Below are 20,461 nucleotides of genomic sequence, written 5' to 3' on the forward strand. Positions count from 1 at the left end.
AACCATTACTGTGGCAACTGAAGGGATCTCCAGTGTTAACCATTACTGTGGCAACTGACGGGATCTCCAGTGTTAACCATTCCTGTGGCAACTGACGGGATCTCCAGTGTTAACCATTCCTGTGGCAACTGACGGATCTCCAGTGTTAACCATTCCTGTGGCAACTGACGGGATCTCCAGTGTTAACCATTCCTGTGGCAACTGAAGGGATCTCCAGTGTTAACCATTCCTGTGGCAACTGACGGGATCTCCAGTGTTAACCATTCCTGTGGCAACTGACGGGATCTCCAGTGTTAACCATTCCTGTGGCAACTGACGGGATCTCCAGTGTTAACCATTCCTGTGGCAACTGAAGGGATCTCCAGTGTTAACCATTACTGTGGCAACTGACGGGATCTCCAGTGTTAACCATTCCTGTGGCAACTGACGGGATCTCCAGTGTTAACCATTCCTGTGGCAACTGACGGATCTCCAGTGTTAACCATTCCTGTGGCAACTGACGGGATCTCCAGTGTTAACCATTCCTGTGGCAACTGAAGGGATCTCCAGTGTTAACCATTCCTGTGGCAACTGACGGGATCTCCAGTGTTAACCATTCCTGTGGCAACTGACGGGATCTCCAGTGTTAACCATTCCTGTGGCAACTGAAGGGATCTCCAGTGTTAACCATTACTGTGGCAACTGAAGGGATCTCCAGTGTTAACCATTCCTGTGGCAACTGACGGGATCTCCAGTGTTAACCATTCCTGTGGCAACTGAAGGGATCTCCAGTGTTAACCATTCCTGTGGCAACTGAAGGGATCTCCAGTGTTAACCATTCCTGTGGCAACTGACGGGATCTCCAGTGTTAACCATTCCTGTGGCAACTGAAGGGATCTCCAGTGTTAACCATTCCTGTGGCAACTGACGGGATCTCCAGTGTTAACCATTCCTGTGGCAACTGACGGGATCTCCAGTGTTAACCATTACTGTGGCAACTGACGGGATCTCCAGTGTTAACCATTCCTGTGGCAACTGAAGGGATCTCCAGTGTTAACCATTCCTGTGGCAACTGAAGGGATCTCCAGTGTTAACCATTCCTGTGGCAACTGACGGGATCTCCAGTGTTAACCATTCCTGTGGCAACTGACGGGATCTCCAGTGTTAACCATTCCTGTGGCAACTTGTGACGCTTAACTTAATGAAGTTACATATAGATTTTGTCAGATTGCTTTGTAAATAAATGCGAATACTCTCTCTCTTCTTACAGACAGAGAGGTCCATCCCACATTTTATACAGACTACAATGATGAGTCCTAAAAATGGTCCCCTGTGATAAAACGTGTTGCTGAATGACAGCATCCTTGTGTTTTAAAACAGACGTTGCCTGTAAAAAAACTATCACCGAAATCCAATACAGGGAGAAGCGTTGGTTTGAACAATCTTTCTCCTGTTTTTAATACTAAGGCGTGATTTATTTAGATATAAACAATAAAAAAAACAATCTTAGATCTTAGATTCTAAGTCAAATTTTCTATATCCGTTAGGAAGGACAACTCATCATCAATCCAGACACCCAGATACTTATATTGAGAAACTAGCTTAATTTAGGCTCCATTTATAGCGCAAATATGCAGGTCCTTTGTGACCTCGAGAACAGCATGAGCTTGGTTTTTACTTGTATTTAACAATAATGTAAGATCTGTAAGTGATTTCAGAACGGGATCAAAGTCATGCTGAAGTTCACGGACGGCCTGCTGCACCGAGGTGGCACAGGAATACAACATGGTGTCATAGCGATGAATGTTACAAGTATAAACAGTGTTTCCTATGTCTTTAATATACAAAGTGAACAATAATGGACCCAAAGTAGAACCCTGAGGAACACCTTTTTGAATCTCAGGAAATTCAGATTCAACCCCGTCTATCAAGATGGCCTGAGTTCTGTCACGAACATAATTCTGATACCATAAACAGGCTGTATACCCCAGGCCAACTCGATAATAACTTGATAATTTATTCAGTAAAACAGAATGATCAACAGTGTTGAACATCTTCGACAGGTCAATAAACAAGGCAGCACAGATCTCTTTAGCATCCAAGGCATTGACAAGATCATTAACAACTAGCGTGGTTGCTGTGGTAGTACCACGCCCAGGCCTAAAACCCTAATTGGTTTATATTAAGAATATAATTGTCAGATAAAAAAGGAACAAAGTTGTACATTAATCAAGGATTCAAGAATCTTAGTTTAACAAGTTCGTCTTGAAAAGTTGTCAAGATCATTTGTATCCCCACCCTAATGGAGTGATAGATGTCTACATCATTTGTATCCCCACCCTAATGGAGTGATAGATGTCTACATCATTTGTATCCCCACCCTAATGGAGTGATAGATGTCTACATCATTTGTATCCCCACCCTAATGGAGTGATAGATGTCTATATCATACTACTACAGATTTCCATGCTTTTGGAATACCTCCTAACTATGTTAATATAAAATGTGGGCCACTGAGCCAGTAATAAGGGGTGGCTGCACACTACAGCAGACCAGGCTCCAAATGATCAGCACCTGGGGATGTTATCATGTCTAATGTTAACAAAGCATCCATCTTTAATCGGTGAATGTCAGAAAAAGGAAAACTCCTGACCAGCATTTTCGGTATCGTCCAATAGATTTTCACCATCTACATCCAAACTACTCTTTTCAAAAGATGCCTTACATCCAAAATATAAAGCTCACAGAGATAATAAAAAATAAAAAAAAGATTGATAATCAACTGTTCTGAACCTCGCCGTAATAATCTCAGTCGTCCTCATCTTCAAAGATCTCTGAGAGCAGGAAGTGCTCTTGTGGATCTTCTCTGGACTCGGTCTCCCCTGACTCGGTCTGACTGTGTCGGAGGAGCTCTTCAAACTTGGGCAGAACACGACTGTACAGGAAATCAATGGTCTCTGAAAGTAAAACACATATACATTAAATTAGTAAATGTGTCCAGCAAACAACAAGATTCTTCCTCGAAGCATCACTATATTTGAAGGGGGGGGGGGGGGGCAATCAGTGGTTTTTACATGTGATCACACATGACATTTTCTTCTGAAGTGTTCATCTCTTTCCGAATGTAGAAACATAATTTACACATACGTAGACTTGTATAGTGCTGGAGATGAATAAGGAGGTTAAAAAACATGCAGTCAAGACGGAGCTAGCTTATACTTCCTGTCCCTCGGAAGTGATGTCACCGGAACACTGATCATAGTGACTTGCACTCAACTATTCTAAACGCATACCTCCAACCTAAAACAAAAAACAAATGTGTGTATGACAGCAGCTTACCACAGAAAGACATGCTCTGACGCAACGGCACTTTGGCTACTTTTAGCTTGTGGTAGTGCATCTGTACGTAGCAAGGAGTGACTCCCCTTTAAAACAGGAAAGAAAGGTTAGCAGATAGCATAGCATTCCCACACACATAAACCACAACGACCCTGCCATGTGCTGTTGTACTCCTCACTCCTAGAAGGTAGGAAACATTTGGCCAAGGCTGAGTCTCTACTGTACAGAAACCCTTTCTTTGACGATTAACGACCGAGTTTGTAGACAGTTAAAACATCTGGTTTGAGAATCGAAACGTAAAATACGAACATAATACAGACCTCTGTCAGAGAAAATGTTATAAATAATAAAAATGCAACATTGTCTAATAACAAAGTATAATCTGTGTATAATAACAACCTCTTACCCAATTGTGTGAGCAATTTCTTCCCAGTCAACATCTGAGGCATCTTCCACCTGCATTGCGTTCAACCTGAAAGGTCAAAATGACATTGAATCAACATTGGCAAAATAAAAATGGTTGACCATGCCAGTTTCATGTGCCATTATACCAGGAACAAGACCATGCCAGTTTAATGTGCCATTATACCAGGAACAAGACCATGCCAGTTTCATATGCCATTATACCAAGAACAAGACCATGCCAGTTTCATGTGCCATTATACCAGGAACAAGACCATGCCAGTTTCATGTGCCATTATACCAGGAACAAGACCATGCCAGTTTCATATGCCATTATACCAAGAACAAGACCATGCCAGTTTCATGTGCCATTATACCAGGAACAAGACCATGCCAGTTTCATGTGCCATTATACCAAGAACAAGACCATGCCAGTTTCATATGCCATTATACCAAGAACAAGACCATGCCAGTTTCATGTGCCATTATACCAAGACCATGCCAGTTTCATGTGCCATTATACCAAGACCATGCCAGTTTCATATGCCATTATACCAAGAACAAGACCATGCCAGTTTCATGTGCCATTATACCAAGACCATGCCAGTTTCATATGCCATTATACCAAGAACAAGACCATGCCAGTTTCATGTGCCATTATACCAAGACCATGCCAGTTTCATGTGCCATTATACCAAGACCATGCCAGTTTCATGTGCCATTATACCAAGACCATGCCAGTTTCATGTGCCATTATACCAAGAACAAGACCATGCCAGTTTCATGTGCCATTATACCAAGACCATGCCAGTTTCATGTGCCATTATACCAAGAACAAGACCATGCCAGTTTCATGTGCCATTATACCAAGAACAAGACCATGCCAGTTTCATGTGCCATTATACCAGGACCATGCCAGTTTCATGTGCCATTATACCAAGAACAAGACCATGCCAGTTTCATGTGCCATTATACCAAGACCATGACCATGCCAGTTTCATATGCCATTATACCAAGACCATGCCAGTTTCATGTGCCATTATACCAAGACCATGCCAGTTTCATGTGCCATTATACCAAGACCATGCCAGTTTCATATGCCATTATACCAAGAACAAGACCATGCCAGTTTCATGTGCCATTATACCAAGACCATGCCAGTTTCATGTGCCATTATACCAAGAACAAGACCATGCCAGTTTCATATGCCATTATACCAGGAACAAGACCATGCCAGTTTCATGTGCCATTATACCAAGAACAAGACCATGCCAGTTTCATGTGCCATTATACCAGGAACAAGACCATGCCAGTTTCATGTGCCATTATACCAGGAACAAGACCATGCCAGTTTCATGTGCCATTATACCAAGACCATGCCAGTTTCATGTGCCATTATACCAAGACCATGCCAGTTTCATGTGCCATTATACCAAGACCATGCCAGTTTCATATGCCATTATACCAAGAACAAGACCATGCCAGTTTCATGTGCCATTATACGAAGAACAAGACCATGCCAGTTTCATGTGCCATTATACCAGGAACAAGACCATGCCAGTTTCATGTGCCATTATACCAAGACCAAGACCATGCCAGTTTCCTGTGCCATTATACCAAGACCATGCCAGTTTCCTGTGCCATTATACCAAGACCAAGACCATGCCAGTTTCATATGCCATTATACCAAGACCATGCCAGTTTCCTGTGCCATTATACCAAGACCAAGACCATGCCAGTTTCATATGCCATTATACCAAGACCATGCCAGTTTCCTGTGCCATTATACCAAGACCAAGACCATGCCAGTTTCATATGCCATTATACCAGGAACAAGACCATGCCAGTTTCATGTGCCATTATACCAAGACCATGCCAGTTTCATGTGCCATTATACCAAGACCATGCCAGTTTCATATGCCATTATACCAAGAACAATACCATGCCAGTTTCATGTGCCATTATACCAAGACCATGCCAGTTTCATGTGCCATTATACCAGGAACGAGACCATGCCAGTTTCATGTGTCATTATACCAGGAACAAGACCATGCCAGTTTCATATGCCATTATACCAAGAACAAGACCATGCCAGTTTCATGTGCCATTATACCAAGACCATGCCAGTTTCATGTGCCATCATACCAAGACCATGCCAGTTTCATGTGCCATTATACCAAGAACAAGACCATGCCAGTTTCATATGCCATTATACCAAGAACAAGAGCATGCCAGTTTCATGTGCCATTATACCAAGACCATGCCAGTTTCATGTGCCATTATACCAAGACCATGCCAGTTTCATATGCCATTATACCAAGACCATGCCAGTTTCATGTGCCATTATACCAAGACCATGCCAGTTTCATATGCCATTATACCAAGACCATGACCATGCCAGTTTCATGTGCCATTATACCAAGAACAAGACCATGCCAGTTTCATGTGCCATTATACCAAGACCAAGACCATGCCAGTTTCATGTGCCATTATACCAAGACCAAGACCATGCCAGTTTCATGTGCCATTATACCAAGAACAAGACCATGCCAGTTTCATGTGCCATTATACCAAGACCAAGACCATGCCAGTTTCATGTGCCATTATACCAAGACCAAGACCATGCCAGTTTCATGTGCCATTATACCAAGAACAAGACCATGCCAGTTTCATGTGCCATTATACGAAGAACAAGACCATGCCAGTTTCATGTGCCATTATACCAGGAACAAGACCATGCCAGTTTCATGTGCCATTATACCAGGAACAAGACCATGCCAGTTTCATGTGCCATTATACCACGAACAAGACCATGCCAGTTTCATGTGCCATTATACGAAGAACAAGACCATGCCAGTTTCATATACCATTATACCAAGACCATGCCAGTTTCATGTGCCATTATACCAAGAACAAAAGACTTCCATTGGCCCTGTAAATCAGGACTACGCAGAACACTAACGCAGATGGTATATACTATGATTATAAGTCACTGGGTTAATAAATCATATTACACCACATTAATAAGTCACTGGGTTAATAAATCATATTACACCACATTAATAAGTCACTGGACTGGGTTAATAAATCATATTACACCACATTAATAAGTCACTGGGTTAATAAATCATATTACACCACATTAATAAGTCACTAGACTGGGTTAATAAATCATATTACACCACATTAATAAGTCACTGGGTTAATAAATCATATTAAACCACATTAACAAGTCACTGGGTTAATAAATCATATTAAACCACATTAATAAGTCACTGGGTTAATAAATCATATTACACCACATTAATAAGTCACTAGACTGGGTTAATAAATCATATTACACCACATTAATAAGTCACTGGGTTAATAAATCATATTACACCACATTAATAAGTCACTAGACTGGGTTAATAAATCATATTACACCACATTAATAAGTCACTAGACTGGGTTAATAAATCATATTACACCACATTAATAAGTCACTGGGTTAATAAATCATATTACACCACATTAATAAGTCACTGGGTTAATAAATCATATTACACCACATTAATAAGTCACTAGACTGGGTTAATAAATCATATTACACCACATTAATAAGTCACTGGGTTAATAAATCATATTACACCACATTAATAAGTCACTGGGTTAATAAATCATATTACACCACATTAATAAGTCACTGGGTTAATAAATCATATTACACCACATTAATAAGTCACTGGGTTAATAAATCATATTACACCACATTAATAAGTCACTAGACTGGGTTAATAAATCATATTACACCACATTAATAAGTCACTGGGTTAATAAATCATATTACACCACATTAATAAGTCACTAGACTGGGTTAATAAATCATATTACACCACATTAATAAGTCACTAGACTGGGTTAATAAATCATATTACACCACATTAATAAGTCACCAGACTGGGTTAATAAATCATATTACACCACATTAATAAGTCACCAGACTGTATTAATAAATCATATTACACCACATTAATAAGTCACTGGGTTAATAAATCATATTACACCACATTAATAAGTCACTGGGTTAATAAATCATATTACACCACATTAATAAGTCACTGGGTTAATAAATCATATTACACCACATTAATAAGTCACTGGGTTAATAAATCATATTACACCACATTAATAAGTCACTAGACTGGGTTAATAAATCATATTACACCACATTAATAAGTCACTAGACTAGGTTAATAAATCATATTACACCACATTAATAAGTCACCAGACTGGGTTAATAAATCATATTACACCACATTAATAAGTCACCAGACTGGGTTAATAAATCATATTACACCACAATAATAAGTCACTAGACTGGGTTAATAAATCATATTACACCACATTAATAAGTCAATGGGGTAATAAATCATATTACACCACATTAATAAGTCACCAGACTGGGTTAATAAATCATATTACACCACATTAATAAGTCACCAGACTGGGTTAATAAATCATATTACACCACAATAATAAGTCACTAGACTGGGTTAATAAATCATATTACACCACAATAATAAGTCACTAGACTGGGTTAATAAATCATATTACACCACATTAATAAGTCAATGGGGTAATAAATCATATTACACCACATTAATAAGTCACTGGGTTAATAAATCATATTACACCACATTAATAAGTCACTAGACTGGGTTAATAAATCATATTACACCACATTAATAAGTCACTAGACTGGGTTAATAAATCATATTACACCACATTAATAAGTCACTGGGTTAATAAATCATATTACACCACATTAATAAGTCACTGGGTTAATAAATCATATTACACCACATTAATAAGTCACTGGGTTAATAAATCATATTACACCACATTAATAAGTCACTGGGTTAATAAATCATATTACACCACATTAATAAGTCACTGGGTTAATAAATCATATTACACCACATTAATAAGTCACTGGGTTAATAAATCATATTACACCACATTAATAAGTCACTAGACTGGGTTAATAAATCATATTACACCACATTAATAAGTCACTGGGTTAATAAATCATATTACACCACATTAATAAGTCACTAGACTGGGTTAATAAATCATATTACACCACATTAATAAGTCACTGGGTTAATAAATCATATTACACCACATTAATAAGTCACTGGGTTAATAAATCATATTAAACCACATTAATAAGTCACTGGGTTAATAAATCATATTACACCACATTAATAAGTCACTGGGTTAATAAATCATATTACACCACATTAATAAGTCACTAGACTGGGTTAATAAATCATATTACACCACATTAATAAGTCACCAGACTGGGTTAATAAATCATATTACACAACATTAATAAGTCACTAGACTGGGTTAATAAATCATATTACACCACATTAATAAGTCACTGGGTTAATAAATCATATTACACCACATTAATAAGTCACTGGGTTAATAAATCATATTACACCACATTAATAAGTCACTGGGTTAATAAATCATATTACACCACATTAATAAGTCACTGGGTTAATAAATCATATTACACCACATTAATAAGTCACTAGACTGGGTTAATAAATCATATTACACCACATTAATAAGTCACTGGGTTAATAAATCATATTACACAACATTAATAAGTCACTGGGTTAATAAATCATATTACACCACATTAATAAGTCACTGGGTTAATAAATCATATTACACCACATTAATAAGTCACTGGGTTAATAAATCATATTACACCACATTAATAAGTCACTAGACTGGGTTAATAAATCTTCCAAAGAAAATAAAAACTAAACAATTCTACAATAGCATATATTGAATTTAAAAATCTTCACAAAAACTCACGCTTTGATCAAATCCACTTTAGCCTTTAGTGTTTTCACACCTCCACTGAATGCTGGTTGTCCATGTGCCATTTTGTATGCCATAACACCCAACCTGGGAACAGAGAAGAGAAGATACAGCCTCTGCCTCAAAAGACAATGTTCTGAATCTAAACGCGTGTGGAAACAAAACCAGGGCGACATTGTCAAAGTGGAAGAATTGTGCAACGTGCAAAAAATAACAATTTGAGTTATAAAAAGGAGACGACTATTTAACTAGAGTTTAGCGAGCAATTCATCTGGGCTAACTAACAACTAACACTGTGTACGATATAATCATTTCTGATCATTTCCCTGTTTAACATAAGTAACATAGAATCTTAACAGTGCCATATTCCATAAGGTTAACTGGCTAAAGAGTAATACTGTCATGCTTGCCAAGTGGCTAAAGAGTAATATTGTCATGCTGGCCAACTGGCTAAAGAGTAATATTGTCATGCTGGCCAACTGGCTAAAGAGTAATATTGTCATGCTGGCCAACTGGCTAAAGAGTAATATTGTCATGCTGGCCAACTGGCTAAAGAGTAATATTGTCATGCTGGCCAACTGGCTAAAGAGTAATATTGTCATGCTGGCCAACTGGCTAAAGAGTAATATTGTCATGCTGGCCAACTGGCTAAAGAGTCATATTGTCATGCTGGCCAACCGGCTAAAGAGTAATATTGTCATGCTGGCCAACTGGCTAAAGAGTAATATTGTCATGCTTGCCAACTGGCTATGGCAGAAGTTTGGCATACAGTGCATACAGAAAGTATTCAGACCCCTTGACCTTTTCCACTTTTGTTACAGCCTTATTCTAAAATTACTTTAAATCTTTTCCCCCTCTCAGTCTACACGTAATACCCCATAATGACATCATAATACCCCATAATGACATCATAATACCCCATAATGACATCATAATACCCCATAATGACATCATAATACCCCACAATGACGTCATAATACCCCATAATGACAACGCAAAAACAGCTTTTTAGAAATGTATCCCATTCTTTTCTGAATATCCTCTCAAGCTTTGTCAGGTGGGATGGGGAGCACCGAATCCACTCCTGCGTTGTCTTGGCTGTGTGCTTAAGGTCTTTGTCCTGTTGGAAGGCGAACTTTTGCCCGACTCCGAGGTCCCGAGTGCTCTGGAGCAGGTTTTCATCAAGGATCTCTCTGTTCATCTTTCCCTCTATCCCAACAAGTTTTCCAGTCCCTGCCACTGAAAAACATCCCCACAGTATGATGCTGCCACCACCACCATGCTTCATCATAGGAATGGTGTCAGGTTTCCTCCAGACGTGACGCTTGGCATTTAGGCCAAAAAGAGTTCAGTCTTGGTTTCATCAGACCAGAGAATCTTGTTTCTCATGGGCTGAGTCCTTAAGGTGCCTTGTGGCAAATTCCAAGCGGGTTGTCATGTGCCTTTTACTGAGGTGTGGCTTCCATCTGGCCACTCTACCATAAAGGCCTGATTGGTACAGTGCTGCAGAGATGGTTGTCATTCTGGAAGGTTCTACCATTTCCACAGAGGAACTCTAGAGCTCTGTCACAGTGACCATCAAGTTCTTGGTCACCTCCCTGACCAATGCCCTTCTTCCCGATTGGCCAGTTTGGCCGGGCAGCCAGCTCTAGGAAGAGTCTTCGTGGTTCCAAACTTTTTCCATTTAAGAATGATGGAGGCTACTGTGTTATTGGGGACCTTCAATGCTGCAGGAATGTTTAGGTACCCTTCCCCAGATTTGTGCATGCTGGCCAATCTGGCTAAAGAGCTCCACGGACAATTCCTTTGACCTCATGGCTTGGTTTTTGCTCTGACATGCACTGTCAACTGTGAGACCTTATATTGATTTCCAAATCATTTATAATCAAACTTTATTTGTCACATGCGCCAAATTAAACAATCAAAAATGGCATTGACATATCAAAGCTGATTTCTGGCAGGCTGCAAGAGGATGTGCTAGCTGTTGTGATTGGCTCTTAGCGGTGAAATTATTACTCCCGAAACCCAACAGCGTCCTCCTGGATACCCTAGACCCACTCCAATTCGCTTAACCAACAATGCAGTTCAAGAAAGAGTTAAGAAAATATTTATCAAATAAACTAAAAAATTAAATAATAAAGTAACAATAATGAGTCAATGTACAGGGGTATAGGTTAGTCAAGGTCTACTGGATGTCATAAGGTGAGATTTAGGTTAAGATTTAGATGCACTATTGTAAAGTGGCTGTTCCACTGGATGTCATAAGGTGAATGCACCAATTTGTAAGTCGCTCTGGATAAGAACGTCTGCTAAATGACTTAAATGTAAATGTCATCTGTACATATAGGTAGGGATGACGTGACTTATGCATAGATAATAAACAGCGAGTAGCAGCAGTGTAAAAAACAAATAGAGGGGGGGGTCAATATAAATAGTCTGGTGGCCATTTGATTAATTGTTCAGCAGTCTTATTGGCTGGGGGGTAGAAGCTGTTAAGGAGCCTCTTGGACCGAGACTTGGTGGTCCGGTACCGCTTGCCGTGCGGAAGCAGAGAAGACGTGGGTGGCTGGAGTCTTTGACAATGTTAGGCCTTTCTCTGACACCGCCTGGTATAGAGGTCTTGGGTGGCAGGAAGCTTGGCCCCAGTGATGTATTGGGCCGTACGCACGACCCTCGGTAGCGAATTGCGGTTGGAGGCCGAGCAGTTGCCAAACCAGGCGGTGATGCAACGGTCAGCATGCTCTCGATGGTGCAGGTGTAGAATTTTTTGAAGATTTGAGGACCCATGCCAAATCTTTTCAGTCTCCTGAGGGTAAAGGGTGTTGTCGTGCCCTCTGAACTGACTTAGTGTGTTTTGACCATGATAGTTTGTAATGTGGACACAATGAACTTTAATCTCCCCCGCTCCACTACAGCCCCGCCTCAATGTTAATGGGGAACTGTTCGGCCCTCCTAATCCTGTCGTCCAATGACCTTCACAATGCTCACATTGAGGACAGTTGCCAGGTAATGACCTCAATGACATAGGCTGTCTCTTCGTTGTCGAAGATCAGGCCCTCATTGTTGTGTCAGCCATTAATGATGATGTTGGCCTGGTGTTTCCCCACGCCAGCACTATGGTTTGATTCCCTGAGTTGTTGTCCCCAGCATTCTCACATAGGTGTTCCCCCCAGGTGGGAAAGGGCAGCGTGGTTTGATTCCCATCTGAGGATCTGTTGGGGCGGTTATTCCCCCCGGAGGGGTCTGGTTATCCCCCCGGAAGATGCTGTTGGGTTTCCAAAGTTTGAAAATGACAGTGGTTACCACCCCCAGAACTAATCCAACCTCAGCGAATCCTGGTTAAATGGCGTCCATTATCACCCCCACGGCGTCAATGTGAAGGAGACGACCTTCATGCCGGAAGGATGAATTTTGACTATACCAGCCAGAATATAGCATGAACATATAGCATGGCAACTTGGTATGAACTTTGAACCCTTATTCACTAAAGAAGTGATACCTCCTAGCCGTTGCATTAGCAAAGCAACTGTAAACGTGGGTTAGGAAAGGACGGACAACATAACCAGTCTAACACACACAACGATACAGCAACGTATCCAGTTTACCACCAGAGACATTCTTCAGAGGACCAGAGATGCATGCTGGACCACCCGGTCTCTCATCTACGAACAATCTACTGATTGGTATTTTCTACTTCCTGTATATAGCAGTGTTATTTTCTACTTCCTGTATATAGCCGTGTTATTTTCTACTTCCTGTATATAGCAGTGTTATTTTCTACTTCCTGTATATAGCTGTGGTATTTTCTACTTCCTGTATATAGCTGTGTTATTTTCTACTTCCTGTATATAGCCGTGTTATTTTCTACTTCCTGTTTATAGCCGTGTTATTACTTCTGGTACTCCCTGTATATAGCCATGTTATTTTCTACTCCCTGTATATAACCATGTTATGTTCTACTTCCTGTATATAGCTTCCTGTTTATGTTATTTTCTACTTCCTGTTTATAGCCGTGTTATTTTCTACTTCCTGTATATAGCCGTGTTATTTTCTACTTCCTGTTTATAGCCGTGTTATTTTCTACTTCCTGTTTATAGCCGTGTTATTTTCTACTTCCTGTTTATAGCCATGTTATTTTCTACTTCCTGTATACAGCCGTGTTATTTTCTACTTCCTGTATATAGCCATGTTATTTTTACTCGTTATAGTTATTCACTGAGTATTTACTCCTTGTGTCACTATGTCTATTTTATCTTTACCTCTGCATGGTTGGAAAAAAGGAACCGTCAGTCAGCATTTCACTGTTAAGTCTATCTGACACATCCAATAGTCTCTTGACAGATTCTACGGTACAATTTATGTTTACAGTCTGTCCATGAAAGATTAGTGAGCGATACGTGAATACCAACGTCATCATAAAACACATTGTTGAAGAAAAGTTCCAAATTAAATCACCCTGGAAGATCATAATGTATTTTACGGTAATTTCTGCACTTTGCATAATTATTTTTCACTGTGAAAACGTCGGCCATTTTTTTTTTTTTTTTTCAACAGTCACCCATGAACCTCTGTACTACACACCATTTCATTCGACACTGGTCCCGGTGGCGTGTCTTAACCCTCCGGCATACAACTGTCCAGGGGATGTTGTGGTACAGCTGGTCTTTCCTGACGGTGGCATGCCCTCTGCCAGGCTCCACCTGTCCCAGCAGGTGGTCTCGCACAGCCTCCATTAGTCTCTTCAGTTCTTCCTCGCCCCAAGAACCTAAGTTTGCGACTGAAATAACACACACACCAAACAAAGCGGGACCGTTGTTCAGACAAAAACGCTGGTAACAAAATGGCCCAGAAAGTTAGTGAAGCAGGATGTCAGGAAAGGAGTCGTTATATTTCATTAACGTTCCCGATGACTTACAAATCTGAGAAAACCGCTTCCTAAGGGGCGTTTCACTCCGGCCAGTCAACTGTGAGATCTTCACCCAATTATTGCCGTGCAACGTCTGCAGTTTTTTCAAAGAGTAAAGTTCATCTTCGCTGAACCTTCGTCTAAAAATTCATATAGAAACATTCAAGTAATAAGTCTGTAAAAGCCCAGTATAACGAGCTTCATGTCAGCAGAAACGGCACAGTTGTTGGTTCCAATTCAACATCACTATACTTTTGTACACAGCCAAAGCCCATTATTGCCGTTGTCAGTTCCTTAAAGTAACTAGCCCAGTCTTACCGGCCCTTGTAACTGCTGCCATCAAACATTTTCCTCCCACCACGAGTATAGATCTTATGCCAAGGCCTCGGGATTCCTTCAGCTGGAACAGGTTAGGGAGAGGTTAGATCAGTTTTCAGGGAAATCCCTTAGCATACCTATTTAGCACTGTAGACAATAGTAAAGACCGGGATATAAATGTGGACTAGTTATCATTATGAAGCTGGCTGGAAGTCAACGCACCTATTCTCGCAGGGAATCTGTGATGACTCTTCAGCCTCTGGATAAAAGACAGTTCGTCTCTGAAGCGCTTTGTATGGAAGAGTTTAGCGGCGTTCTCAATCCCTGTGAGAGCCAAGAAGTCATTTATGTTCCTCATGAGTTGTCTGTTCTCCTGTGCGCTGTATCGTCCAGTTCGCAGGGAAATGCCTGGAAAAGACAGAAGATTCCACAGAGTCTTAACCTAGGGCTCCAGTCTAGCACGGTAACCAAGGGCTCCAGTCTAGCACGGTAACCAAGGGCTCCAGTCTAGCACGGTAACCAAGGGCTCCAGTCTAGCACGGTAACCAAGGGCTCCAGTCTAGCACGGTAACCAAGGGCTCCAGACTAGCACGGTAACCTAGGGCTCCAGTCTAGCACGGTAACCAAGGGCGCCGGACTAGCACGGTAACCTAGGGCTCCAGTCTAGCACGGTAACCTAGGGCGCCAGACTAGCACGGTAACCTAGGGCGCCGGACCAGGTAACCTAGGGCTCCAGTCTAGCACGGTAACCTAGGGCGCCAGACTAGCACGGTAACCTAGGGCGCCAGACCACGTTAACCTAGGGCGCCAGACTTAACCTCGGGCAGACGTTAACCTCGGGCTCCAGACTCCTAGGGGCGCCAGAAGCGTTAACCTCGGGCTCCAGACTCCAAACGGGTACATTTTCAGTTGGTTGCACCAGCCCATGATTTGGTCGCACCCAAAAAAATGCATGAGTGACCTAATATCATAGGCTAATTTCTGTGTCTAGTCCACCACCTGAGTAAGAGGAAACTCAAAACACAATGTCTTTAAAATAATACCCACTGGTTTTTGTCCAGCAGCAGGCCCCAGCGGAACAGGCACAGAGACTCCCATTACATTACTGTTAACAAACACTGGTTTCAGCCATTTTGAGTCAGGTGATGTAGATTGTGCAGCTCACACCAACGAGACAAATTTAAAAAAATATAACTGTCACATCCAAGTCTAAATCTTACCGTATGCAGACGGCTTTAGGGTGGTTTAACCTACGGGGTCTAAATGACGTCAGTCTGGAGCCCTGGTTTAACCTACGGGGTCTAAATGATGTCAGTCTGGAGCCCTGGTTTAACCTACGGGGTCTAAATGATGTCAGTCTGGAGCCCTGGTTTAACCTACGGAGTCTAAATGATGTCAGTCTGGAGCCCTGGTTTAACCTATGGAGTCTAAATGACAAGACATTTCTGAAACATCTCTCAACACAGTAGCATGTTACATAACATTGCTTACATGTGGACACGTTAGCTACATCATCCGACGCTAAACACCATGAGGGTTGAAAGAATAAACCTACCTTGTCCTCGGAATTCCTTGAATCGATCAAGATCATACTTGATCATCGCTCTGATCTTATTAACAGGCCGAGACGCAATATTGGGATCAAACTCTTTGAGCTCAATCATAGCCCTCCATTCGTTTTCACTGTAACACAGAGAGGGGAGAAATATCTCAATAACATCTAAAACACCTGTTTTTGAAACCTCCGAGTTGACAGGGCAGGACAGAAATGCCTCCTCTCTGCACCGGAAGAGAGGTTTCAGATGAAACTCTGGTACACAGCCCAATGATTCACAAAGGTCTGCTTTTCACCAGCAAATCCTACTGTCAATGGTTATGTTCACTACCCACCAATAGGGGAAAATCAATCTTCAGTATATGCTAGAATCACTCTTAAAACAAGTGTCTGACAGTCCTTTCTACGGACCTTAGAGCTTTATCGTTTTGGATGCGTCTGCGGTGTTGGGTGCTTGTCTCAACCACGGTTGTATGGAGGCCATCTTGCCCTGTCTCAGATTCTGGGCCAGCATCGGGAGTCCTGTTATCTGACTTAGAGGGGGCACTGTCCATTCCTGTGTCGGACTCTCTGCAGCATCGTCTCTTGTTTCTCCTGCTGCCCTCTTCAGCCCCTCCATCCGGTTGTGTTTTCAGCCTCGTTGTCGTTTTCCATTTTCTCCCAGTTTGTTCTAGAATACCTGGGAGCTCGGTTTTATCTGGACACACGCTCAGTGGAATCTCTCCAACTTTTTCCTTCTTTCGTTTCCTGTTCTCTTTCTCGTTCTTCTGTACCTTCGTTACCACATTTTCCCCTTCCGTGTATAGTTCTATGATTTCAGGATCATCTGCTAATCTTAAAACTGTCTCACGGCTTTCCGTTCCCTCTTCAAGCTTCGTTTGTCTGTTCTTGAGCTTCTTCTTACTCTTTATGGCCACTACGGGCACCCTTACACCTGAGACATCTACTGCAGACGCTGAGAGGCCACTGTCCATCCCCTCTTCTGTCTCTCTGTCATTACGGGTTCTCTTTTTCTTCCAGCTACTCATCCCCTCCGCGGCAACAGTCACTCCATCGTCTCCCACACGTTGTGTGTGAAGAGTGTTTGACTTTTTCTTCGTTCTCTCTTCAGTTCGTTCCTCAGGATCTGGTACCTCCATTTGCTTCTTACATTTCTTCCTCTCTTTCTCCACCATGTCCAACTCTGTCACCGTTTGCTCTTTATGTTCAGGTTCGCGTTTCGCATCCGTCGACCGTGTCAGTTACCACAAATGAGAATGTTTCAGGAACGTCTTTCATGTAAAAAGATGGGATGTTGGAAACAGGGAATCTCAGTCGCCCAGTTCTGGAAACAGGGAATCTCAGTCGCCCAGTTCTGGAAACAGGGAATCTCAGTCGCCCAGTTCTGGAAACAGGGAATCTCAGTCGCCCAGTTCTGGAAACAGGGAATCTCAGTCGCCCAGTTCTGGAAACAGGGAATCTCAGTCAACAGGTCTCAGCCCAGTTCTGGAAACAGGGAATCTCAGTCGCCCAGTTCTGGAAACAGGGAATCTCGCCCAGTTCTGGAAACAGGGAATCTCAGTCGCCCAGTCTGGAAACAGGGAATCTCAGTCGCCCAGTTCTGGAAACAGGGAATCTCAGTCGCCCAGGTCTGGAAACAGGGAATCTCAGTCGCCCAGTTCTGGTAACAGGGGAATCTCAGTCGCCCAGTTCTGGAAACAGGGAATCTCAGTCGCCCAGTTCTGGAAACAGGGAATCTCAGTCGCCCAGTTCTGGAAACAGGGAATCTCAGTCGCCCAGTTCTGGAAACAGGGAATCTCAGTCGCCCAGTTCTGGAAACAGGGAATCTCAGTCGCCCAGTTCTGGAAACAGGGAATCTCAGTCGCCCAGTTCTGGAAACAGGGAATCTCAGTCGCCCAGTTCTGGAAACAGGGAATCTCAGTCGCCCAGTTCTGGAAACAGGGAATCTCAGTCGCCCAGTTCTGGAAACAGGGAATCTCAGTCGCCCAGTTCTGGAAACAGGGAATCTCAGTCGCCCAGTTCTGGAAACAGGGAATCTCAGTCGCCCAGTTGTCCAGTTGTCGTCCCCGGCACGGTGGCAGCTGTTTAACCGATTTGCTCCATCTATAAAACACAAAGACAATATTAAACTAAGCCGATTAAACTGAACTCTACGACTTACCAAGGAGTTGATCGGCGACTAGCGCAGGCAGACTGGGGCTTCGATGTCAAATAAAATGAAGTAACCAAAAACGATTGATTTCAGCACCCAAAGAATAGCCTGTGATTACACACAGCATTGTATTTCAAAACACACACACACACACACACACACACACACACACACACACACACACACACACACACACACACACACACACACACCTGAGCAATGGAACAGTTGCATAGGTATGTTTTTGTACTCCCACTTTGAGGAGAAAATTATCATAATCCATTCGGTAATTTGTCATTTTCAAATAATTAATAATGTTTTGAGCTAGTCTGTATTAAAATAGATACTGTCCATTTTATATATGATAAAATAATTAACAGATTGCATTTTGCACCCCCCGAGATGAATGGTTCTGCCCACCAGAAAGGTTTTCTACCCTCCCCCCCGAGATGAATGGTTCTGCCCACCAGAAAGGTGTTCTACCCTCCCCCTCGAGATGAATGGTTCTGCCCACCAGAAAGGTGTTCTACCCTCCCCCCCGAGATGAATGGTTCTGCCCACCAGAAAGGTGTTCTACCCTCCCCCTCGAGATGAATGGTTCTGCCCACCAGAAAGGTGTTCTACCCTCCCCCCGAGATGAATGGTTCTGCCCACCAGAAAGGTGTTCTACCCTCCCCCTCGAGATGAATGGTTCTGCCCACCAGAAAGGTGTTCTACCCTCCCCCTCGAGATGAATGGTTCTGCCCACCAGAAAGGTGTTCTACCCTCCCCCCCGAGATGAATGGTTCTGCCCACCAGAAAGGTGTTCTACCCTCCCCCCCGAGATGAATGGTTCTGCCCACCAGAAAGGTGTTCTACCCTCCCGCCCGAGATGAATGGTTCTGCCCACCAGAAAGGTGTTCTACCCTCCCCCCAAGATGAATGGTTCTGCCCACCAGAAAGGTGTTCTACCCTCCTCCCCGAGATGAATGGTTCTGCCCACCAGAAAGGTGTTCTACCCTCCCCCCCAAGATGAATGGTTCTGCCCATGTGTGAAGATTGAGGGATTTTTAAAATCCATTTTAGAATAAGGCTGTAATGTAACAAAATGTGGGAAAAGTCAAGGGGTCTGAATACTTTCTGAAGGCCCTGTATCGAACTGATACACAAGCTACATTATTGCCAAATGACAACGGTTTTCAACATAAATAAAAATGGACTGGTGTGTTCCAACAACAAGCTGCAGTTTGGGAAGAACTGCATCTTGTCTACTTTACAAACTGCTAGAGTCATTTAGAATTGGTTTTCCCAGGGCTTGGCTACAACCTGCCCAAACATCGACAGGTTCTGAAAATATGCAGTTTCGATAAAGACAACGAGCATATTTTAATCAGAATCATTAAGCCAAGTACTACTCACCATTTAATTTTAATGTTACCTTTATTTAACCAGGCAAGTCAGTTAATTAAGAACATATTCGTATTTTCAATGACGGCCTGGGAACAGTGGGTTAACTGCCTGTTCAGGGGCAGAACGACAGATTTGTACCTTGTCAGCTCGGGGATTTGAACTCGCAACCTTCCGGTTACTAGTCCAACGCTCAAACCACTAGGCTACGCTGCCGCACCAAACAGATGTCGTGTCCAAAACTCATTTACAAAAGTCAAAATAACAGGTAGAATAAACTAAATCAAACATGTGTATATTGTAAAGACAGATGTTTGATTGCAACACTGAATAACATTGTCTTTCAACTCGCCAAATTGAGCCCCGTTTCAAATGATCACTGAGAATAACTTTCACACGCAAGATGTGGATCACTTCGCAATGGCATCTTCTTTCTATTTTATCCTGTTATATTACATCATGGGTTTTACTATAGAATAGGTGTCTTGACTGAGAGATGGGCTCTGGAAATAAGAGCGTGTCTGTTAAATGAACAAACCAA

General features: G+C 42.1%; 1 protein-coding gene across 2 annotated transcripts; it reads right to left on the reverse strand.

Annotated features, from left to right (window-relative positions):
• Window positions 1-1,403: 1,403 nt before the first annotated feature.
• On the reverse strand, window positions 1,404-17,841 carry LOC118380448 (transcription termination factor 1-like). 2 transcript variants are annotated; one of them, XM_052518057.1, is made up of 10 exons: window positions 16,794-17,841; window positions 16,383-16,510; window positions 15,050-15,235; window positions 14,828-14,909; window positions 14,519-14,649; window positions 14,185-14,380; window positions 9,598-9,690; window positions 3,725-3,790; window positions 3,319-3,404; window positions 1,404-2,936 (listed from the first exon to the last, which is right to left on the reverse strand). In XM_052518057.1, the coding sequence occupies exons 1-10, from the start codon at window positions 17,555-17,557 to the stop codon at window positions 2,788-2,790; spliced, it is 1,881 nt and encodes a 626-aa protein (XP_052374017.1). In that variant the 5' UTR covers window positions 17,558-17,841; the 3' UTR covers window positions 1,404-2,787. The 2 variants fall into 2 exon arrangements, with proteins under 2 accessions (XP_052374017.1, XP_052374018.1); XM_052518058.1 differs by lacking the exon at window positions 9,598-9,690.
• Window positions 17,842-20,461: the final 2,620 nt, after the last annotated feature.

This window comes from Oncorhynchus keta, chromosome 4, assembly GCF_023373465.1.
Source record: "Oncorhynchus keta strain PuntledgeMale-10-30-2019 chromosome 4, Oket_V2, whole genome shotgun sequence".
Lineage (NCBI taxonomy): Eukaryota > Metazoa > Chordata > Actinopteri > Salmoniformes > Salmonidae > Oncorhynchus > Oncorhynchus keta.